The sequence below is a fragment of the Hypanus sabinus genome, chromosome 19 (assembly GCF_030144855.1).
Source record: "Hypanus sabinus isolate sHypSab1 chromosome 19, sHypSab1.hap1, whole genome shotgun sequence".
NCBI lineage: Eukaryota > Metazoa > Chordata > Chondrichthyes > Myliobatiformes > Dasyatidae > Hypanus > Hypanus sabinus.
The window spans coordinates 24,153,908-24,177,547 of NC_082724.1; the positions used below are offsets into that span (position 1 = coordinate 24,153,908).

Below are 23,640 nucleotides of genomic sequence, written 5' to 3' on the forward strand. Positions count from 1 at the left end.
GTTTTGAAAAACTTTGTGATAGCTGAAAAGTCATGACATATTTTGCTATGTTTGCATATTGGATAGTTCGGAATGTACATTATTATATTACATTATATTGTATTTTACTCAGGTTTGTGTACTTCAGTCTCTTGAAGATTCAGCAAGGAAAGTATGTATTGGTAATACTCATCTTTACTGGCACCCAAAAGGTAAATTTTGTATTTGTAGTGATATATTCTTAGTACGTTTACCCCCTCCGCTTATTCTATATATTGCACATCTCCATTAAGGAATATTCAACTTACTTAATTTTGAGGGTGATTTACAGCTGCATGTTCAACAAATTTTACAAATCTCCTATTTATTTTCGCTAATTTTTATCTTCAATTTTTAGTAGAACTTAAATGATACCGGACAAATCACACAAACCAACATAGGTCTTGTTTGGAACAGGGGCAGAAAATACGTGTAAAACTCTGATCATCTGCTATCTGACTATTGGATTTGTCATCTGTCACATCAGGAGACATTTAACATGTCGTGTCAACACTCATTGGAGCCACCGTTTCCACACTGCCCACTTGTAGATCATGAAAAGTGCCTGTGAGGAATTTAAAGCAGCAGCCACATTAAGGACTCTTATATTTTGTGACCCCAAATAAAAAAACAATCACAATTTAATCTTGCCATCATATGGTTAATTAAAATTTATCATTATCCCTACCTCTGAGATACCCGCAAACCCTCAAAACCATAGGGATTCACAATCTGTATCTTGTGATTAGGTTTGGGGCCAAATGTAAGATTTCCAAATTCGAAGATGATGTGAAGTTAACTGTGACATGAAAATAAAATTAAAACTGATTAAGTTTATGTCCTGGTATAGCAGGCATTTATGGAAGTAAATGGTATTTCGATCCTTAATGCTATTATATAGAACTTTAATGAGTCTATAGCTACAATATTGGGTGCAATTCCAGTCATCTTAGCTGTAAAACCTGTATGTTTTTGTAGCGCCCTGGTGAAGATTTTTACTGCTGTGCTGTAGGTATTCCATTATAGCAGTTCTGCAAGAGCAGTCTGTTCTGCTTTCAGCGTGTTTGAGCTTGATTTAAAGGGACCATGTTGTTCAACTTGGGAATGAGGATGGTGGAATTGGGAGAGGGTCTGGACAACGCTGGGTGGAGAGGTATTTGTGGCAAACCCTGGTGTGGGTTGAGGTCTTTTTAGCAGGAGCTGGGAGAAGACAGGAGGAAGATAGCTGAGGGTACTGTCCCTGTTGCACAGTGTGCTTTGTGCTTCGAGGAGGAAGGGCCAGTACTCTGGTGGGGGAGCCCCTTTGTTTGAGATGGATTTCGAGTGACAGTCAGAAGGTAGAGTGTGTGCTTTCACACAGACCAGTGCTCGAGTTAAAGGCAACTTCAAGACGAGCTCCAATTTATGTGGACATTTGGACTGGGTTATCTGTAATGGGCCCTTTTCATTTTTTTTCTCTTCTTCCTACTAACTGTTCGGTAAAGCAGTCAATTGTAAATATACTTTCTTTATAATTGTATGCAGTGTACGATCTGTTATTTCTTGCCGATGGCTAATTGCATGGGGGCAGTATTTATACAGTATTTGCACTGGTCGGGGTTCGGGTGGTCAAGACATCCCAACTTCTCAGTTTGCCAAGTCATACTGACCCTAGACATATGGGGTTTGAGACAGTTGATTTTCTCACTGCGGAGGCCAGTGGCTATTAATGAGGGGCTAATGAGCCCCATACGAGATGCCTGGTGAAAAAGGGCTTCATTTCTTTCAGAGGGCATGCAGTGAAGGTTCACCATTCTGGTGTCTGTAATGTAAGGAATAATTTTTAGACCAGGTTTCTATTTTCTGGAGAAGTGACCTCACTGAAGTATAGATAAATAGGTGTGAGGAAGGTGTTTCTCTGGCAAAGACATGTATAATTTGGAGGTCAAACTCTTAAAATATACATTGGATCAGTGAGACTGAAATGAAGAGATATTTTCTTGAGAGTGGTGAATCCTAGGTATTCTGTGTCATAAAGGGTTATGGAAGTTCTGTCAATGATAGATTCAAAGCCAATTAATTATATATTAAACAATGCATATGGGGGATAGTGCTATAAAATTGTGTTTATGTTGAAGATCAGCCATAATCTTATTGAATGAAGGAACAGGCTGAGGGACAACATCGATGCAGGCATTCCTGGTTGAAGTTTTATTTCCTGGCTGATGTTTGCAACTGGAAATTGATAATGAAATTCAACCGGGGCTTAATAAAATATAATTGAACTCAGCTTTGATCTTTGTAAGAGCACTTGTTAGTGTATATGAATTTACACAGGTGCGTATGGTGCTGGATTGTTGTGACAGACCTTAAATTACAGTTTATTAGAACTAAAATGGGTTACTTTAATTATTGAGCTTAATACTTCAGTAGAGCTTTTGGTTCTCCAAGAACTTTTAATACTGGTATGATGACTAGAGTGGTTGCTGTACAAAAATATTAAAGTAGTTTGATATTCATATAATTCTTCAAAATTTCCTGAATGTTAAAGCAGTTGTTCAGTTTGTTAGGGGACAAAAAGGAAAAGGTTGCTCATATCTGTAATTTGCAGATAAGAATCTTAATTAACATTTTAACCATGAGAATTTATCTAAGATTTCTTGCACTATTTTTCAGGAGGGCATATTCGTCTTATTCAGATAGCAATCGCATTTCGTCATCTGCATCAAATTACTTCAGAGATGTATCCTAATACACCGATAATCTTTTGTGGTGACTTTAATAGCATCCCGAATTCAGGATTGTATGAATTTGTTACCAAAGGAAGCATTTCTGCAGATCACCATGACTGGTCTTCAAATGGTGAAGAAGAACAATGCCCGATGTCTCTTACTCACTCATTTGAACTTAGAAGTGCTTGTGGAGAACCTGCTTACACAAATTATGTAGGTGGCTTTCAAGGCTGTTTGGACTATATTTTTATGGATACGAACACATTTGAAATTGCTGAGGTGATTCCTTTTCCAACTCATGAGGAAATCACCTGCCATGTGGCCCTGCCAAGTGTTTCACATCCATCAGATCACATTGCACTTGTCTGTGATCTTCAGTGGAAATGAACAGTGCCCTCTTGTCAGCTACTTTACTAATGGTAAATAGCATTGTGTGAATTTACAAGGATATAACTTTACAAAGTAAATAAGTGTATAAGCATCTTTGGAGATGGTGAGTGAATGAGATTTTGTTTAACAGGACACTGCAGTAATCAGAATCATAGGGCAGCAGAAACTGGATAGAATACATTTAAAATTTTAAGTGTAACTTGTGATCAGAATAATCCAAAATAATGTAAAAAATAAAATCAAGCATGATTGGAATTTCTTCTAAATAAACTTAACTGAGCAAAATCACTCGTCTGCCTGCAGTTCACACTGTGATTCAACACAAGTTTAGTTATCAATGCAGATAATGTATACACATGCAAACTGCCAAAATGTCAAAGTGAAAATATACCTTAATTAATGTGCATTTCCAAGTTCATAGTACTTCAAAAATAGTGTAACACATACAAGAAATGCTGGCGGGAATCTATGGAAATGAATAAATAGTTGATGTTTCAGGCTGAGACTCTTCAGGACTGGAAAGGAATGGTGATGCAGGAAAAGATGATTTAAAATATTTTCTCTTCACATGACCTAAACACAATTCAGTGGGAATGGGAAGTGCCTGGATTAGAATAAATATCTAATGCAATAAAATGAAAATTAATTTAGATCAAAATAAGTAAGCTGAAGTCTGAACTAGTATGCTAACTGTAAGCCAAGATGTAGCTGTTGCCCTGTAGCCCAATGCCTCTTCACCCCTCCCAAGTTTTACAATCAACAACGTAAAATTGCTGTGCTTCTATTAGGAAACTTCCACTAACATCTTATACCAAAACCCCAATCCAAGTAAATATTTACTATATTTCTTGGGTGAACTTCCATTTCTTAATGTGGTTTCAATGGCACTGATATACTGTCAAATACTAATTAAGAAATCATAGAACTCAAAATATACAACTTTAGTTATTTACATGAATTGGACAAATGCATTCAAAGGGGAGCTAGACAAACAGTTGGAGAAGTGAAGAGGAAATACACCCTGTTTAATGAAGGTGGCAGGAGCCTGGGTGGAAAAATGGATTATAAGGAAGGTACAATACAAAAGCAATGGGAAAATATTCTATCAAAACCAGTTAATGAAAAAACTGTCATTCTGTTTCTGTCCCCAACTAAACTGACAGATTGTTCATTTTCTGTAACCCACCCATAATGATTTGCAGCTATCACACATCAAATGTGTTCTCGCTGAAGTGATAATCATTACATGTACTTTTCTCACCTGATTAACAATCATTACAAATTTGGAAAAAAAATAATTTTACCTGTGCTCAAATAACACATTTACTTAGAATAAGTCAGCCATGTTACTTTTATTGATAGCCATCCATTGTTGTTTCTTTGATATTCTAATATATAAACACAAACTAGGAACATACACCTTGTTAAACAGTGAATGTCAAAAATCCTGATGGTCTTTGCAAAACACACCTGTTTATTCCATTCCATAGATGCTGCAAGACCCGCTGAATTTCTCCAGCATTTTGTGGCTATGGATTTCTAACATCTCAAAGATTTTTACTGCTCCACACGAAAGTCACTGTGAGGGATGCCTACCCTTAAATTTAAATCTTTTCTTTGATGGGAGTTCAGTGAGACCCCTCTGATTTCTGCTGCCCTATGATTCTTCAATCATTTACTCATCTAGACTGGGAGTGGGGTGGAATTCTCTCCTCATCTCTTCTATTCCTCACCATCTTCTTACCTCTTCTAAACAGCAACTGGATAGAATACATTTAAAATTTTAAGTGTAACTTGTGATCTGCAAACAAATTCAAACAAGCAGTTTTCAAAAGTAGGAACAATGGGAGCAGACATTAGGATAGGAACATAGCCCTGGATTAGTAGTCATTTTTATTTTTTTTCCCACAGCAGTCTGACCAGTTATATTTCAAACTACCACTCAAATTATCTTTTGCTGTTTGTCTGGAAACAAAACTACCATTTTTATAAATGCCTTGAAAACAACTTGAGCAATCAGTGCCCACCCTCAAGTTTAAATTGCACAAAAAATAGTATTTGAATCAAGTAAATTACCAATGTTGTATAAACCTTTATTACATTTAAAATCAATGGACTCCTTTCATTATCTGAATGTTGATTTTCAAGTTTTAGGAAGACTTGCCCATCCAAAGTCAAATATACCAACATTAACTATATTACACTGAATACCACCACACACCAGCAACAGTAACATGCAATACTTTAAAAGTTACAACTTTCAATACAATTGAACTTCAGTGTTTAGAAATGCCAACATGAAAGAAAGAATGCTTAAGACTTTGATTTTTGTTGTTTAATGTTTACACCACAGTTGAGTACACAGCTTGTTTTTTTATAACAAACTGAATTTGTACCATTAAATAGGAAGAACTGAGGACAGATGTGAAACTAGTTATATATTGCCAAAAACAAGTACAGTATCTACAAGACTATTTAAACCCATAATCTTGTATTAAACTAGCCAGTATCACAAATACCTTTGGAGTTGTTTCAATGGAACATAAACGGGTTGTTCTGGCCATAATGTTAGAATCAACATACGTATAAAGTCAAAGCAATGTCTGTGCAATCAGTGAATTCTCCATTAGGTAAATATTATTTCCCGGATTCCAACATGTGTATCCACCTCTTTACTCAAGTCTATTCAGGAGCCACATCCAATATTATTAAAATGGAAAGTAACTGGTGACCATTTTCACAATACAAATTACAATTTTTCAGCAGATTGATTTAGCACGACCTGATGTATCACAGAACTTAATACAAAGGTAAAGTAAAAAAGTTCATTAGGTAAATGTACTTAATGTTAATTTCTTAAAGATAGTACAGAAGTTCATTTCAACTAGGATATAAATTGGGAAAAATGTATTTTTCCCCACAGTGAGTTAACTATAAACTATCTGTTTAAACTTCCAATTTAGGAAACCTACCACAAATGCTGGCAACAATGAAGAGTTTAAAATCAAGCTGCATTGCCTAAAAAAGCCCCCGAAAACAATACTTGAGTTGAAAACTAGATGACAACTCAAGGTAAAGAAACCAAACATTTTGTTAACTAAAACCTATAATTGTTAAACTAAGTTGTAGCACCAGGCCTAGGATTTTGAAAGTTCACTTGTCAACCAGTCAAGCCCTTCACACAAGCCGGTTCCTTCTGTGGCGCAAGTACCTTGAACGTACCACTATTCAAAAACAGAAAAATATAGTATTAGACAAAATGTCAATTAACACTTCTAACCAAAATAGAATCAAGCTAAAATAGCTTTTATATAAAACATGTTACACACCCACCCATAAATTTTCAGTTCCAAGCACAAGACTCGCTAGAAGATAACTTCATTCAATGAGGAACTGAGGATCATTAAACTTGCAGCATTCAGGCAAAATATTTTACAGATTATACATTCTTAATGTGTCATACCTTTGGCCCCAAAACACTAAAGGCAATATATCCCATAACACCTTCACAATTACTCTCAACACCAGACCTCCACAAGGCTTTGTCCTTAGCCTCATACTTTCATGTCTGTTGTTAAATTCCACTGCAACCCATATACAAGTTTGGTGATTACACTACTATTGTGGGTCAGATCTAAAACTATGCCAAGATGGAGTGCAGGAAGAAGACAAGCCAGCCCAGACAAAAACCTTGCCCACTATGTCAGAAAAAGAGTTGCCATTGACTTCAGAAAGCAGGTGGATTACATACACCCTCTCTATATCAATGGTGCAGAAGTGGAGATGGTTGAGCGCTTTAAGTTCCCGACTGCAAATATTATCAACATTTTTTCCTGGTCAAACCATGTAGATACTATGACTAAGAAAGTACACCAATACCTCTGCTTCCTTAAACGGCTAAGGAAGCTTGAAACATCTTTATAAAATGCACTTTGAAAGCATCCAATCTGGATGCATCACAGCTTAGTATGGCAAATGTTTTCCTCGATTCTGCAAGAAATTGCGGAGCTGTGAATGCAGTCATGTGAGCCGACCTCCGCTACATTGATCTTCTACTGCTTTTCAAAAACAGCTAACATAATCAAAGACCCTTGCAGTTCCAGTAATTTTGTCTTCTTCCTCTTTGGGCAGAAGATACAAAATTTTGACAGCATGCACCATGAGACCCAAGGGCAGCTTCTATTCCACTGTTACCAAATTCCTGAATGGACATCTCATAAATTAAAAAATGAACTTAATATCCCAATCTACCTTAATGTGGCTCCTGCACTTTGTCATCTTGTACTCTATAACTGCAATACTATATTCTCCATTGCTTTCCTTGATTTAACTATGTGTGGCATGTTCTGTCTGGATGACACACACCAGAACAAAGCTTTTCACTATCTTGTTACATGTAATAAATCAACACTAGTAAGGTCCTTTAGAACTTTCAGAAATGGACCATACTACTTCATATTTCCACTGTTTACATCTTTAAAGAAGTTGTGGCCGTTTTGTGAATTTCCAACTTTTCTTAAAGATGTTAATAAGATAGGCTGTGCAAGATTGGTGGCATCTTACACCCAAAAATAAAGTTTCTTTGCCACTAACATTAATGCAAAGGTTAATGTGCAAAATGTACATGAGACATCTGGATCAGAAAACTTATACGTAACAACGTTATATTGAAAATTCTCATCTAGCAATTTATCACTATTATCATACTGAGAGATTAAAGACATTTCATTGGTGTAGAGCCCAAATTCTCATTTTATAAATTCATTCATTGGTCAAGTATCAATTAAGGAATCATAGACCTTAACAAGTTCAATAACACCTACAGCACATATATTGTAAATACTGAGAAAAAAAGCTAGGTTAATGACACTACTAATGTATACAATGCTAAAATTCTATATAGATTTCTTACAACTCTGTCACGATAGGAATGTAGTCCTAATTTTTCTGTAACTTCACAGGTGGACAAGGCATTTGGCAAGTCTTGTTTATTGGCAAATACCAATAAAATTGCATTTCTTAATTCATCTTCTTGAAGCTGGAATAAAACACATGAGTTAATTTGATACACAAGTAAAAGATATACATCGTGATCTATATAACTGGAGTTTACTTTTGATAGTTGTCCAGGTGCCAATTTAAACCCAGCATCAGTAGTTCCAGTTCAAACCCAACCCAAGTATTTGACTACTATTTTTGAAGACGCTGAAGGAATGTCAAAAATACAAAATGAATATATTTGTGTAAGATTCAGTATCATTTAATAATCCAATTTTTATCAACCACACCAAACTATAAAATAATAAAGAACTAGACAGATGTCTTGGGATTGAGCTGCACAATGCATGAAGGATTGCCACAAGTGGTGACACCAGCTTTGAACTTAAATTACTATTCAATTGTAATAAAAGTTTTGGAAGTTAATTCACCGTAGATCTGTAAATGAGTCACCTGTAGTACACAGATCACTTTCTGAATGGCTTTAAAATTAATTCAAGTTTGATAACTATATATCCCTTTGGGACAGCTTCATAATTTGCTCAACTCCACTTCCCTGCCCATAATCCTGAATTTCTCATGCAATCTAAAAAAAATTCCCCCAATTTAATTAGAAGATCACTGGGCAGAGAATGCAAAAGTTCACAAGCTTCCACACGAATTTCCTGTTCATTGCAGACCTTAACCCCGGACTATGCTCCTAGCCACCTCTAGCAGAGGAAACATTTCACAGCACCTTCTCTGTCAAGCATGCTTAGAATCCTGTATGTTTCTGCAAGATCACTGCTCTCTGCTAAACTGAGCACAGCCCCATTCTTACCCATATGTCAATACCCCCACCCCACCAGTTAACACTGTCTCATACCTAAATTAACTTTAGGCTAAAAAAAAAAAATAGTGTTATGCTTTTCTATCACTTAAAAATAGATTAAAACAATTTATCAACAACCGCTGTTAGGTTTATTGGTTTAAGGGAGTTTTTTCTTCATCCTTTCTTGAATGACACCGATACAATTACTGTTTCTAATGAATTCTTAATCTGCATGGCCTCAAAATGCTCACAACTTAATTGTCTATATAAATATCTACAGGGATATAACAACCTACCTGCAAGAAAGGAACATTTGCTTAAAATATTGGCAGTATACCAAATACAAAGTAATAGATACATACCATTTTTCCAAGTTCATCTGCTGCTTCTGGCAATCTCTCCCTATCATTGCTATCTAGCACAAAAATAAGACCCTATAATAAGAAATAAAGTTTTGTATTTGAGATTTGCTTTAAAAGGCAGAAAATAAAGAGTTCAAAGAAATATTCACAGAAATCAGTGTAGTTAGGAGATAAAACTTGCTTTTTATAGAAAAACTGTTAAATTAATATTTTAATAAATACAAACCTACAATTGAATTTACATGCACGTTATATGTTATTATTTATATGCCTGAGTAGGTCCCTAATCTAATGCATATTTATCAACTCTTGTGCTGCAAAGGAATTAAGAAATCCCAATCCAAATGAACATCAAATATTGATTTAAAGAAAAAACAACATTAAGAGCATCACCGATTACTTCACATGAACAATTATAAAAGTTCTCCTTTATAGTTAAGCTTTTAGTTGTTATGAACTGGAGTCACTTCATGTACACAATTATCAGATTTTCTACAACTGTTTTCTAGTCTTTTGAATACCTCAGAAATAAAATTAACACTAAACAAGCCCTCCTAGTCTGTAATGGAGTAATTGTATGCTATTTATTTATGTAAGTATTTTATGCTATGAATTTAAAATGTAATACATAAAGGGCATTGTTGATTGCCTTAATTTCAGCAGTGTCATTAGAAGCATAATTGGTACAAGAGTTGAGATGTGAGGAAAGGTTTGGGTTCTCAACAGTACATAGGTAAGAGCAATCAGTAGGAGTTATCACTGGTTAAAAATCAGACTGCAAATTATAAGCACCAAAAAGCATAAAAATATGGTTTTTGAACAGCATGACACTGTTAAACAAACATTAAACAAATATTACATGCCAAATTTAGCTGATCTGCTCCCCATCTAAAACTAGCCTACATTAATTAAAGCATGTTTCCATCACATACTTTGAAAGATGCTGTAAGTTAGCAGCGTATTTGTCAGTGCACTGAGGAAACACTGCTTCCAAAATGGCCCCGAAAGTGAAAATTGCAAAATTACACCACATTGTAAAAGATCAGCCAAAATCTCATTGAATAACAGAGCAGATTAGAGGCTTATATTCTTTAGCTCTTGTAAGTCAGTTCATCCAAAAAAAAGTTTTTTGGTGGTATAAAGAACGAGTTTAAACAGATCTGTATAGCTATTGGTCATAAATACTTTGTGGCATGTAGCATTAAGTTAAAGTGTTAAGGTGTTGAGTTCTATCAGGTGATGAACTACCTGTGTGTTCTGGAAATAGTGCCTCCATAATGGTCTAATTTTGTCTTGGCCACCAACATCCCACACAGTGAAGCTTGTCTTGTTATATTCAACAGTTTCCACATTAAATCCTAAAAAAGAGAAACAATTATAGAGTTTTACAACATACAAGAATATTAACTTTAAAAACTTTAGTTTTCATTTAACTAGTTTGCAATAGCTGCACTAAGAATCTTAATTTACTTACAATCAGTTAGTTATTACCTTGCACTTGCATTGAATATTTGTTTCTTTGGTAATTGAAAATGTTAGTCAAGAAAAGAAACTTGCTTTGAACAAAATATTCTTCCCTTCGGGAATTGTATTAATCCTGCTACTCAGCTTATTAAAAGACATCACCTTAAATTTTGTATTCATACATTTTCTCCAATTTATTTTTAGCTTCATAACTTTCTTAGATAATTTTAGTAAGATCTTTGATTCACACATGGTGGTGCAATCTATGAATGGTTGAAATAACTAGTGCTGGAAACATATACCCATATGCTAAAAGTAAATGTCATTTAAAAACTAAACTGCTATGCTGCAGGCAATTTGTAAATTAGCTTTCATATTATTGTCCATTGATCCACTGTGTGCTGTTTATATGAAATATATGAAAGAGCCAGCTAATGACTTCTGGAGGTCAGAAAATAACAAATATTTGACATTTTACTTCACTATTGTAATCAACACTGATTGCAGGGGCAGAGCCAAGTTATAATAAGCTGATGCACTTCATCTCCATTTTAGTCAATGTTAATCATTTTAAATATTTAAACATGTTAGGTGTCTTTTTAATTAAGAGAAAATACTTAAATCTTTTTTCTCAACTATTAAATGCCTCTGATATCAAAGATATTTTAAAAAAGGTGAAAAAAGGTCTTTGATAGTAGGATCTTGTCAAAGGGCCACTTGAATGTTATGGAGCCAGTGGAATGTCAGGATTCACTTCTCAAGCACAGTTGCTGTTCATAGACAATTCAACTTTGTAGACTGGGCACAATTAAGCACAGTTTTGAACAGTAGCCAATCACTGTTGAGAAGTTGCAGCTCTTTCAGGTTGCAATTTGAATACATAAAGCATCGATTTGCGGCAGCTTGGTGTCTGAACAACAGCCAATCAGCAATCAGGATTGACTGGCAAGAACAAATAAAAATAGGGCAGGTGCAAGTGCTGGAGTTGACAGTGTTATTTGAATCTTTAGCTCCAAGGCTTCAGCAAGGAATCTTTCATGTTTTATTGTTTTGCAACTTTGAATTACAGTGGAATCTATTTTGCTTTTTTGGCACTGAATAACAGAAAAAGACTTTCATTTCAAAGTGAAAACAGATATCTACCAAGTAATCTAAATTACTTAAATATAAAACAAAAATAATTGATTGCTTAAGTATTCACCTCCTTCAGGTCAGCATTTAGTAGATGCACATTTGGCAGCAATTACAGTGTAGATAGGTGTACTTAAGCAGCTTGATAACTGCTCATGCTCTGTCAGGTTGCATGGGGATTGTGAGTGAACAGCCTTTTTCCAAGTCCAGTCACAAATTCTCAATTGGATTGAGGTCTTGGCTCTGACTTGGCCACTCCTGTGTAGCGTTAGCTTTATGTTTGGGGTCACTGTTCTGCGAGAAAACAAATCTTCTCCCAAGTCACAGTTCTCTTGCAGACAGCATCAGGTTTTCCTCCAAGATTTCTCTGTCATTCATTTTACCCTCTACCTTCATAAGCCTTCCAGGGCCTGCTGCAGTGAAGCATCCCACAGCATGAGGTAGCCACTACCATGCTTCATGGTAGGTATGATGTGTTTCTGATGATGTGAGGTGTTTGGCTCATGCCGAACATAATGTTTAGTCTGATGGCCTAAAAGCTCAATTTTGGTTTCATCAGACCATAGAACCTTCTTTCAGCTGACTTCAGAGTCTCCCACATGCTTCTGGAAAACTCTAGCTGAGATATCATGTGAGTTTTTTTTTTCCAACAGTGGCTTTCTCTTTGCCACTCTCCGATAAAGTTACAACTGGTGAAGCACCCGAGCAGCAGTTGTATGTGCAGTCTCTCCCATCTCAGCCACTGAATTATGTGACTTCCAAAACCAATTGGCTGCACCAGTGATGATTTGGTGCATCATAATAAAGAGGGGTGAATACTTACACAATCAATTATTTTGTGTTTTATATTTGTTATTAATTTAGATCACTTTGTAGAGATCTGTTTTCACTTTGACACGAAAGAGTCTTTCCGTTGATCAATATTAAAAAAGCCAAACAGAATTCACTGTGATTCAATGTTGTAAAACAATAAAACATGAAAACTTCTGGGGGGCGGTGAATACTTTTTATAGGCACTGCTTGTTGCCTCCAGGTGCTAGGGTCCGGGACATCTTGGATCAAGTCCTCAGTATTAAGTAGGATGGTGAACAGCCAGAGGTCATGGCCCATATAGCTACCAAAGACAAAGATAGGAAGAGTGATGATGTTCTGCAAAGTGAGTTCAGGGAGTTAGGTGCCAAGTTAAAGGACGCTATCGCTATCTATGCTACATGCTAGTGAGGCCAGAAATAGGAAGATTATTCAGTTTAACATGTGTCTAAGGAATTGGTGTAGGAGTGCATATGATTTTTGGATAATTGGGCTCTCTTCCAGGGAAGGTGAGACCTGTACAGGAAGGATGGTTTGCACCTGAAGTGGAGAGGGACGAATATCCTAGCAGAAAGGTTTGCAATTGCTGCGGGGGTGGGGTTAAACTAAAGTCACAGGGAGAATGGGAATCAGAGGGCCAGAAATGATAATGAAGAGGTTGTGGAGACATTTTTTTGCTAAGATCTCAAAGTCAGAAATCAAAAGGTTGAGCAAGGTGTGACCAATGTTCTGAGCTGCGTATATTTCAATGCAAGTAGTATTGTATGCTCAGGGCATGGATCATCACAAGGAATTATAATATTGTAGCTATTAGTGAGATGGTTGCAGGAGGGGTAGCTGACAGCTCATTATTCTGTGGTTGTGTTGTTTTCGACACAACAGAACAAGAGCGATTGAAGGTGGCATTAATAGTCAGCGAAAATGTCACTGCAGTGCTTAGTTAGGACAGCCTGGAGAACTCATCTAGTCAGGCTTTACAGGAACTGATAAATAAGAAAGGTAGGTCCACATTAATGCGATTATATTATAGACTACCCAGTCTGCGGGAGTTACAAAATGAAATTTGCAACGAGATCGCAGACTTGCAAGAAACATAAGGTTATTTTATTTGGTGATTTTAATTTTCCACATATTGATTGGGTTTCTCATACTGTAAAAGGACTAGATAGAATAGAGGTTTCTCAATGTGTTCAGGAAAGTTTCCTTAATAAGTACATAGAAGTCCCAACAAGAGAGTGTGATACTTGATCTACTATTAGGGAATGAGACAGGGTAGGTGACAGAAGTTTGTCTAAGTGAACATTTTGCATCTAGTGATCACATCGATTTCCAAGTAAATATGGAAAAACATAGATCTGGTCGGCAGGTTGAGATTCTAAATTGGGGAAAGGCCAATTTTGATGGTATCAAAGGATCTGGCAAGTGTGGACTGGGACAGGCTGTTTCCAGCAAAGGTGTACTTGGTTAATGGGAGGCCGTCAAAAATGACATTTTGAGTGTACAAAACTTGTATATGTCTGTCAGAATAAAAGGTAAAGGTAATAGGTTTAGGGAACCTTGGTTTTCAAGAGATGTTGAGGCCCTGGTTAAGAAAAGAAAAAAGGTGAACAGCAGGTATAGGCAATAGGAAAAAAATAAGGTGCTTATGGAGTATAATTAATGCAAGAGAACACTTAAGAAATCAGGAGGGCCAAAAGAAGGCGTGAGGTTGCCCTAGCAGACAAAATGAAGGAGAATCCTAAGGGATTCTACAGATATGTTGAGCAAAAGGATTGCAAGGGACAAAATTGGTTCCCTGGAAGATCAGAATGGTAATCCATGTGTGGAGTCAATAGAGATGGGGTGGGGGGGGGGGGGGAAGGCTGATCTTAAATGAAATTTTTGCATCTGTATTTCCTCAGGAGATAGACACAGCCTATAGGAGAGAGGCAAATCAAGAGCAATGTCAGAGACCTTACATAGATTACAAAGGTATTTGCTGTCTTGAGGCAAATTAGGGTGGATAAATCCCCAGTGCATGATAAAATGTTCCCTTAGACCCTGGGTGAGGCAAAAAAAGCAGAAGCCCTGTGAGAGAAAATTAAAATCACCCTTAGTGACAGGTGAGGTACTGGAGGATAGCTAATGCAGCTCCACTATTTAGGAAAGGCTCCAAAAATAAACCAGAAAATTATATGGACCTGATATATGAGTACTGTATTTGGATAGACAGGCATCAATTAGGGATAGTCAGCATGGCTTTGTGCATAGTAGGTCATCTCTAACCAATCTTATAGACATTTTTCGAGGCAGTTACCAGGAAAGTCAATGAAGGCAAGATTGTGGATGTTGACTATGTGAACTTCAGCACGGCATTTGGTAAGGTCCTTCAAGGGAGGCACGTCAAGAAGGTTTAGTCACTTGGCATTCAAGATGAGGTAGTAGATTGGATTAGACATTGGGTTTGTAGAAGCTGGAAAGTGGTGGTAGATGGTTACCTCTGACTGGAGGCCTGTGACCAGTCAACTGCTGCAGGGATCAGGGTTGGGTCCATTGTTATTTGTCATCTGTATGCTAATGTGGTTAATATATTAGCAAATTTGCAGATGACACCAAGATTTGGGGTGCAATGAACAGTGAGGAAGACCATCAAAACTTACAGCAGCATCTGGACCAGATGGAAAAATGGCAGATGGAATTCAATGCAGACAAATGCAAGGTGCTGCACTTTGATAGGCTCAAAGCATCAAACAAGGTAGATCTTGCACAGTGAACGGTAGGCACTGAGGAGTGTGGTAGAAAAGCAGGATCTGGGAATACAGGCCCATACTTCATTGAAAGTGGCAGCACAAGTAGAAACATAGAAACTAGGTGCAGGAGTAGGCCATTCGGCCCTTCGAGCCTGCACCACCATTCAGTATGATCATGGCTGATCATCCAACTCAGAACCCTGTACCTGCTTTCTCTCCATACCCCCTGATCCCTTTAGCCACAAGGGCCATATCTAACTTCCTCTTAAATATAGCCAATGAACCGGCCTCAACTGTTTCCTGTGGCAGAGAATTCCACAGATTCACCACTCTCTGTGTGAAGAAGTTTTTCCTCATCTCGGTCCTAAAAGGCTTCCCCTTTATCCTTAAACTGTGACCCCTCGTTCTGGACTTCCCCAACATCGGAATCAACCTTCTTGTATCTAGCTTGTCCAATCCCTTTAGAATTTTATACGTTGCAATAAGATCCCCCCCCACCCAATCTTCTAAATTCCAGTGAGTATAAGCCTAGTTGATCCAGTCTTTCTTCATATGAAAGTCCTGCCATCCCAGGAATCTGGTGAACCTTCTCTGTACTCCCTCTATGGCAAAAATGTCTTTCCTCAGATTAGGGGACCAAAACTGCACACAATATTCTAGGTGCAGTCTCACGAAGGCCTTGTACAACTGCAGTAGAACCTTCCTGCACCTGTACTCAAATCCTTTTGCTATGAATGCCAACATACCATTTGCCTTTTTCACCGCCTGCTGTACCTGCATGCACACCTTCAATGACTGGTGAACAATGACACCCAGGTCTCGTTGCACCTCCCCTTTTCCTAATCGGCCACCATTCAGATAATCAGCTGTTATCCTATTCTTGCAACCAAAGTGGATAACCTCACATTTATCCACATTAAATTGCATCTGCCATGAATTTGCCCACTCACCTTACCTATCCAAGTCACCCTGCATCCTCTTAGCATCCTCCTCACAGCTAAAACCGCTGCCCAGCTTCGTGTCATCTGCAAACTTGGAGATGCTACATTTAATTCCCTCGTCTAAATCATTAATATATATTGTAAACAACTGGGGTCCCAGCATTGAGCCACTAGTCACTGCCTGCCATTCTGAAAAGGTCCTGTTTACTCCCACTCTTTGCTCCCTGTCTGCCAACCAATTCTCTATCCACATCAATACCATACCGCCAATACCGTGTGCTTTAAGTTTGCACACTAATCTCCTGTGTGCGACCTTGTCAAAAGCCTTTTGAAAATCTAAATATACCACATCCACTGGCTCTCCCCTATCCACTCTACTAGTTACATCTTCAAAAAATTCTATAAGATTCGTCAGACATGATTCTCCTTTCACAAATCCATGCTGACTTTGTCTGATGTTTTCACCTCTTTCCAAATGTGCTGTTCTCACATCTTTGATAACCGACTCTAGCATTTTCCCTACCACCAATGTCAGACTCACCGGTCTATAATTCCCCAGTTTTTCTCTCCCTCCTTTTTTAAAAAAGTGAGGATTCCTCCAATCCTCAGGAACTAATCCAGAATCTAAGGAGTTTTGAAAAATTATCATTAATGCATCCACTATTTCTTGGGCTACTTCCTTAAGCACTCTGGGATGCAGACCATCTAGCCCTGGGGATTTATCTGCCTTTAATCCCTTTAATTTACCTAACACCACTTCCCTACTAACATGTATTTCCCTCAGTTCCTCCATCTTACTAGGCCCTCGGTCCCTTACTATTTCTGGAAGATTATTTATGTCCTCCTTAGTGAAGAAAGAACCAAAGTAGTTATTCAATTGGTCTGCCATGTCTTTGTTCCCTATGATCAATTCACCTGTTTGACTGTAAAGGACCTACATTTGTCTTGACCAATCTTTTTCTTTTCACATATCAATAAAAGCTTTTACAGTCAGTTTTTATGTTCCCTGCCAGCTTTCTCTCATAATCTTTTTTCCCTTTCCTAATTAAGCCCTTTGTCCTCCTCTGCTGGTCTCTGAATTTCTCCCAGTCCTCAGGTGTGCTGCTTTTTTTTTGCTGATTTATGTTTCTTCTTTGGACTTGATACTGTCCCTAATTTCCCTTGTCAGCCACGGGTGCACTACCTTTCCTGGTTTATTCTTTTATCAAACTGGAATGAACAATTGTTGTAGTTCATCCATGCGATCTTTAAATACTTGCCATTGCATATCCACCGTCAATCCTTTAAGTATCATTTGCCAGTCTATCTTAGCTAATTCACATCTCATACCTTCAAAGTTACCCTTCTTTAAGTTCAGAACCTTTGTTTCTGAATTAACTATGTCACTCTCCATCTTAATGAAGGATTCCACCATATTATGGTCACTCTTACCCAAGGGGCCTCGCACGACAAGATTGCTAACTAACCCTTCCTCATTGCTCAATACCCAATCTAGAATGGCCTGCTCTCTAGTTGGTTCCTTGACATGTTGGTTCAGAAAACCATCCCACATACATTCCAAGAAATCCTCTTCCTCAGCACCCTTACCAATTTGGTTCACCCAATCTATATGTAGATTGAAGTCACCCATTATAATAGGGTTGTAATAGGTTGTAAGGTAGATAGGGTTGTAAAGAAAGCTTTTGGGACATTGGCCTTCATAAATCAAAGTATTGAGAACAGAAGGTGGGCTGTTATGTTGAAGTTGTACAAGATGCTGGTGAGGTCTAACTTGAAGTATTGTGTGCAGTTTTGGTCACCTATTCAAGTCAAATCAAGAAATAAAATTAATTAAATTCAATTCTATATCCAGGAACAATGTAAACGAGGTTGAAAGAGTACAGAGAAAATTTACAAGGATGTCACTGGAACATGAGGATCTGAGTTATCAGGAAAGATTGAATAACTCAGAACTTTATTCCTTAGAACATAATAGATTGAGGGGAGATTTGATAGAGGAAACAAAATTATGAAGGGTACAGATAGAGTAAATGCAAGCAGGCTTTTCCCACTGATGTTGGGTAGGACTACAAATAGAGGTCATGGGTTAAGGTGAAAGGTGGAAATTCTAAGGGGAACATGAGGGGAAACATCTTCACTCAGAGGGTTGAGAGTGTGGAATGAACTGCCAGTGTAAGTGGCGCATGTGAGCTTGATTGCAACACTTAAAAGAAGTTTGGATAGGTACATGGAAGAAAGGGCTGTGGTCCTGTTGCAGGTTGAAGCAAGTAGACAGTTGAAATGGTTTGGCATGAACTAGATGGGCCAAAGGGTCTGTTTCTGTCCTGCACTTTTCTATGACAATGACAATAGCAAGGAAATAATTTAAACTGCATAACCGCAAAAATGTATGGCTGCAGGAAGAGTCAGAGGAGGACGCAGTGATGGCAAGCAGCTCATGCACATCATTTCATTATTGAAGGTCTGCTAAGTAATTTTCTGTTCACTGCCAAGTATTGTAAAACAAAACTAAACACATCCAATATTACATAAAGCACTTGCCACCTCTCATATAAACAATGAATTGTGACAGAAATGTTATTCCTATCAACGGGCAAATCCCAACTATACTCCAAATCTTCAGGACTGGATTCACGTTTGCCACTTCTACCTACCAACACCAAATACGCTGTGGACATGACGTCAATCTCAAAGTATTTCAGATTAAAAGCATCACAATCTCAGATTATGAACTACAGATTAATGTGTCAATACTGCTGAACTTTCAGACATCTGACACATTCATCAAAAACCTGCATCTTGCAGAAATTTCCAAAAATGTATAATGGATCTCTATTTATAATGATACAATTTGTACAGAAGGAAACAAATGGCAAAACATGGAGATTGCAAATGAAACTATCCATAAGTCTCAACCAACATTCCTGTATAATTCACACTTACCAATAGTTGGAATTGTTGTTACAACATCTCCTAGTTTCAGTTTGTATAAGATTGTTGTTTTGCCAGCAGCATCCAAACCAACTAGAACAAAAAAAAAATCATTTTGATATTTTAAAAACATTGACCATGACAAATTTGGGTTTCTGTGGGACAAGAGAGAAAACAGGTTAAGGGAATGAGAGAAAACAGGGTATACAAGATGGAAAACAGTGAGGCAACATAATGTTTTAAAAAATGGTGAGAAGTTGAAAGGTATACATTGCTTTTTAAGTTAAAAAATAAACACTGTCCAAATTTGGCTGTAATTCAAGACTAGTCTTTATTAGGAATGACTCAATAAAGACAATAGAAGTCCATTCTCTGGAATGGCTTGCTGACAGATGCAGGTCTAATATTCTTTCATTAACCTCACTCTTGAATAAGCTGCAAAAAGTTTAAATTTACTAATTCATTGCACAAGATGATTGTTAACAGTTTACAAATTAACTTGCCACCATAAATTAAGACGTGAGCTCCAACTTAAATAATTATTGTGGCTGAAGACTCATGAAATAGTAAACACATATCACTTAATTTTGATTCCATGTGGTTGACATTGCTATCTGTGGTAGCACACTTATTTTACCAAATGTGTAATGGATATTCAGTTCAACCCTTCCCAACGAGCATAATTATTTTTTTAATTGTAGGCTTGGACATCAAATGCAGTCTACTCCCAAAATGCTCCAAATGCATCATGGCTAAACTGGCCCAGCTCAATTTGAGTCAGTGAATAGCAGATGTGTCAGGAAGTGCCCACAGCTTCTGCAAGAAGGGAGGGCAAATACAGGTGTCAATTTCAAAGCTGACTCAGTATCAGAAGCTAAACATGAATATGAAATGTTGCCTAGGAATGAAGAGTTCTATATCTAGTTTCAGGTTTTCCTTAAGAGCAGGTTATGATATCCAATAAATTCCTAGTTTTACCTGGTGTCAGAAGAGTTTTGTGGGTCGGGCAAAGCCTGTTTCAGATATCTAATAATTTAATAAGGGCATGTTTTACAAATTTAAGTTTAAAATTTGCTTCAACGCTATGCATCCTAAGGGAAGTCTGCAAAGGACAGTCGGTGAAGTATTCAGTAAGAGAACAAAGGGCACATGTTGCTTTAGATGGTGAAGTATTTTCTCAGGTGTCTGTTTTCCTTTTTGCCATAAACAGGAAACATTCAGCAAATATTCCCCCCCCCCCCAAATCAGGGAACATTAGCCTGGGGGTCCACTTCAATTTTACTTAGATGGAGTGACAACGGGGTGAACAAGGGCATCCACCTAAATATGACTGACTCCATAGGCCAAATGGCTTCTTGTTGGAAGAGTAGAAGTAATAGAAGAGTAACGTGGGCATTTAATATTATTCCCTGTAGCAAGGCTAAAATGATTTGACTTTCAATGCGTAGTTTCAAGAAATTAAAAGTTATTTAGGACACATAGGATGGACACAGAAAATAGAGAGGGAAGGGAAAGAGAAAGAGGTGTAGAGTCTACAAAAAGACATGTATTATTTTAGAGTGTAGTGACCCTCGGTCTGAGTTCTCTTGTCTTTACACAACCTAGACTTGAAAAAAATCCACTCCCAGCTGACATTAAATGTAGCAGTCTCACGGCTACAGAATAATGCCTGCTTCTGGGCGCTTCTCTGAAAAAGGGCAGTACTAATCATCAAAGCAAAACCTGTGTAACGAACGCAGAAGCGACACCATCTCGAGTGCTGAAATGACACAGAGGAACGTCAGCTTGGTTTCCTCCCTTCCGAAACAGGTTCTGCCCGACCCACGAAACTCTTCTGACACCAGGTAAAACCAGGAAATGAAAGGAGAGGCGTGAAGGGGGAACGTGGCAGCTAGCAACCTGACATTTCCGACAGGGAGGGAGCGGGGGTTTCAGCAATTCCGAGCCGGACTCTCACCGGGCGCCCCCCTCCCACCCCCGGTAACCCGCACCCGCTCAGGTGAGCGGCCGGGTAGGGTGTCGAAAGGAGGCGGCTCCCCTACCCCCAGAGGGGAGGAGGAGGGGCAGATAACCGAGACACCGGGCAGTCCGTCCCCCGGCTCTGCCGAAGCAGAAACTGCGGAGTTACCCCCCCCCCCCCCCCCCCGGGGCCGGGCACCTTCCAGCCCCGCTGAACAATGGGACCTCAAGCACCCCAGCGCGGAACTCGCCGCTTCCGAACGGATGGCGTGAAGGCCGGCAACTCACCCATGAGTATCCTGACCTGCCTCTTGCCGAAGAGGTTCTTCACGAATTGGGACAGAGTGAGACCCATAGCTGCGCCGGCCGAGCGACCGCTTCCACTGGCCCAGCTCGCGCTCTGCCACGTCACGGCCGCCGCGAGCTGCGTGACGTCACGGCCGCCCCAGCGCCCTGAAATTGACCAACCAGGAAGTTGCCGGGACTTTCACAAGTTGTGGCCGATGCCGCAGATAATTGAACGGCTAAATTTAACATTCTTTTGATTTAGGAATGTTTTGTGCATTTTAATGCTATTCGCATGGCCTTTCCTTTTTCTTTTGCTTTACCGTTTGATCTCCCCGTGATTGTTACAGTCACTTTTCTGCTTAGAAAGGTGAAAAAGGATTGAAATGATGACCAAACACGAGGAAATCTGCAGATGCTGGAAATTCAAACACACACAAAATGCTGGTGGAACACAGCAGGCCAGGCAGCATCTATAAGGAGAAGCACTGTCGACGTTTCGGGCCGAGACCTTTCGTCAGGACGATCTTATCTCAGTACAATAATATATTTACTCCGTGTCGGTCTTTTTGGGAAATTAGCCATTTGGTCGTCTTCCTTGTGTGATAGCCCGTCTAACTCAGTCGGTAGAGCATGGGACTCTTAATCCCAGGGTCGTGGAATCGAGACTCACGTTGGGCGTTGATTTATTTAGGCTGACTGCCTATTTTTTCATTGATTCGTGGCTGATAGGCAAAGATCAGCATTATTTCACCACCCCTAATTAAATCTGAGCTACTGCTGTAATCCATTTAATGAAGATCTCGTAAAATATATTATGGAGTTCTGAAGCATTGGATTAGAAAGGATAAAGGAACCGAGGCAAAATTGTAAATCATAATAGTGTGTGACAGGGAATAGAAATAATAGGAGCTGGCAGTGTGCAAGAGATTCTCAACCCATTTTCAGCTCCTTGATATTTCTGTCGAACATGATTCTGAACCACTCTTTGTTTCAACAGTGTATCTCTTTTCCATGACCGATGTTTACCTTGAATATTCTCCGTAATTATTCACTGCGATGTTTTTTTCCTCTTAAATTAGTTTAATAAGAAGTACAGTGAGTCTAGGGAGACCAGGATAGAGTGGGTGATGTGACTAAAGCCTCGGGAGAAAATTCTAATCTGAGATGGATTTACAGAAGGAAAAGAGCCCTTGGATACTTTCACGGGGAGACTAGTGACAAGGGTTACTTATTACTGGGCTTCACTGGAGAGAAAGTCTAGGGAAATGGGGACCACAGGGGTAGAGATGAAGGGTGGGCTAGATGAGGATGGATGGATGGATTTTGAGTGTTAGAACATGACAACAGAGGGATGTGAGAGTTAACCAGGATGGATTCATGAGGGCACAATACTTTCTAGTGAATTAGATTCACCTGAAGTGATATTGACTGTAATAAGATTCACTAATGTGGGATGGTTCAACTAGCTGTGTGGAATGGGAGTAAGTAGTGGGGATGGGGGTAGTGTTCTAGACTATCATGTGATAGATTAATTCAGTACTGAATTGTTGTGCCAAGATAGCTTTTCGAGCTATAATCCTGCTGGCAGTTGAAAGGGATATTGTGTTGGATGGACTTTACAGTATTGGGACCACCTCTTTTCACATTGCATGTCAGTGAATTAGATGATGTAACTGTTGGCTTTGTGGCAAAGTTTGTGGATGATACAAAGATAGGTGGAGGGGTAGATAGTGATGATGTAGCAGGACTTAGACAAATTGAACGCATGGGCAAAAAAGTGGCAGATGGAACACGCTGTTGGGAAATGTACAATAATATATTTTGGTAAAAGGAACAATAGTACGGACTATTATTTAAATATGGAGAAAATTCAAGCATCAGAGGTGCAGAGGGACTTCATGCCAGACTCGCAGAAGGTTCATTTACAGTCTGTGGTAAACGTGGCAAATGCAACGTTGGCATTTATTTAAAGGGAAATAGAATATAAAATCAAGGAGATAATGCTGAGCCTTTATAAGACACTAGTCAGGCTGCAGTTAGAGCATTGTCAACAGTTTTGGGCCCCATATCTCAGGAAGGAAGTGTTGTCATTGGAGA

The 23,640-nt window shown here is 38.5% G+C and overlaps 2 protein-coding genes across 3 annotated transcripts in view; one reads left to right on the forward strand and one right to left on the reverse strand.

The window, feature by feature from the left end:
• Positions 1–23,640, forward strand: part of pde12 (phosphodiesterase 12) — a 28,574-nt gene that overhangs the window by 3,572 nt on the left and 1,362 nt on the right. The window contains exons 2-3 of one of the 2 annotated variants that reach the window (XM_059944195.1): positions 113–191; positions 2,674–4,932. In XM_059944195.1, the coding sequence (XP_059800178.1) occupies positions 113–191; positions 2,674–3,116 (522 nt within the window). In that variant the 3' untranslated portion in view covers positions 3,117–4,932. Of the gene's footprint in view, positions 1–112; positions 192–2,673; positions 4,933–23,640 lie in introns of those variants that run through there. The other variant, XM_059944196.1, reaches the window with a different exon arrangement.
• Positions 5,199–21,685, reverse strand: LOC132377811 (ADP-ribosylation factor 4-like). The gene is made up of 6 exons (XM_059944197.1): positions 21,544–21,685; positions 19,309–19,389; positions 10,539–10,648; positions 9,291–9,362; positions 8,032–8,157; positions 5,199–6,343 (listed from the first exon to the last, which is right to left on the reverse strand). The coding sequence occupies exons 1-6, from the start codon at positions 21,608–21,610 to the stop codon at positions 6,257–6,259; spliced, it is 543 nt and encodes a 180-aa protein (XP_059800180.1). The 5' UTR covers positions 21,611–21,685; the 3' UTR covers positions 5,199–6,256.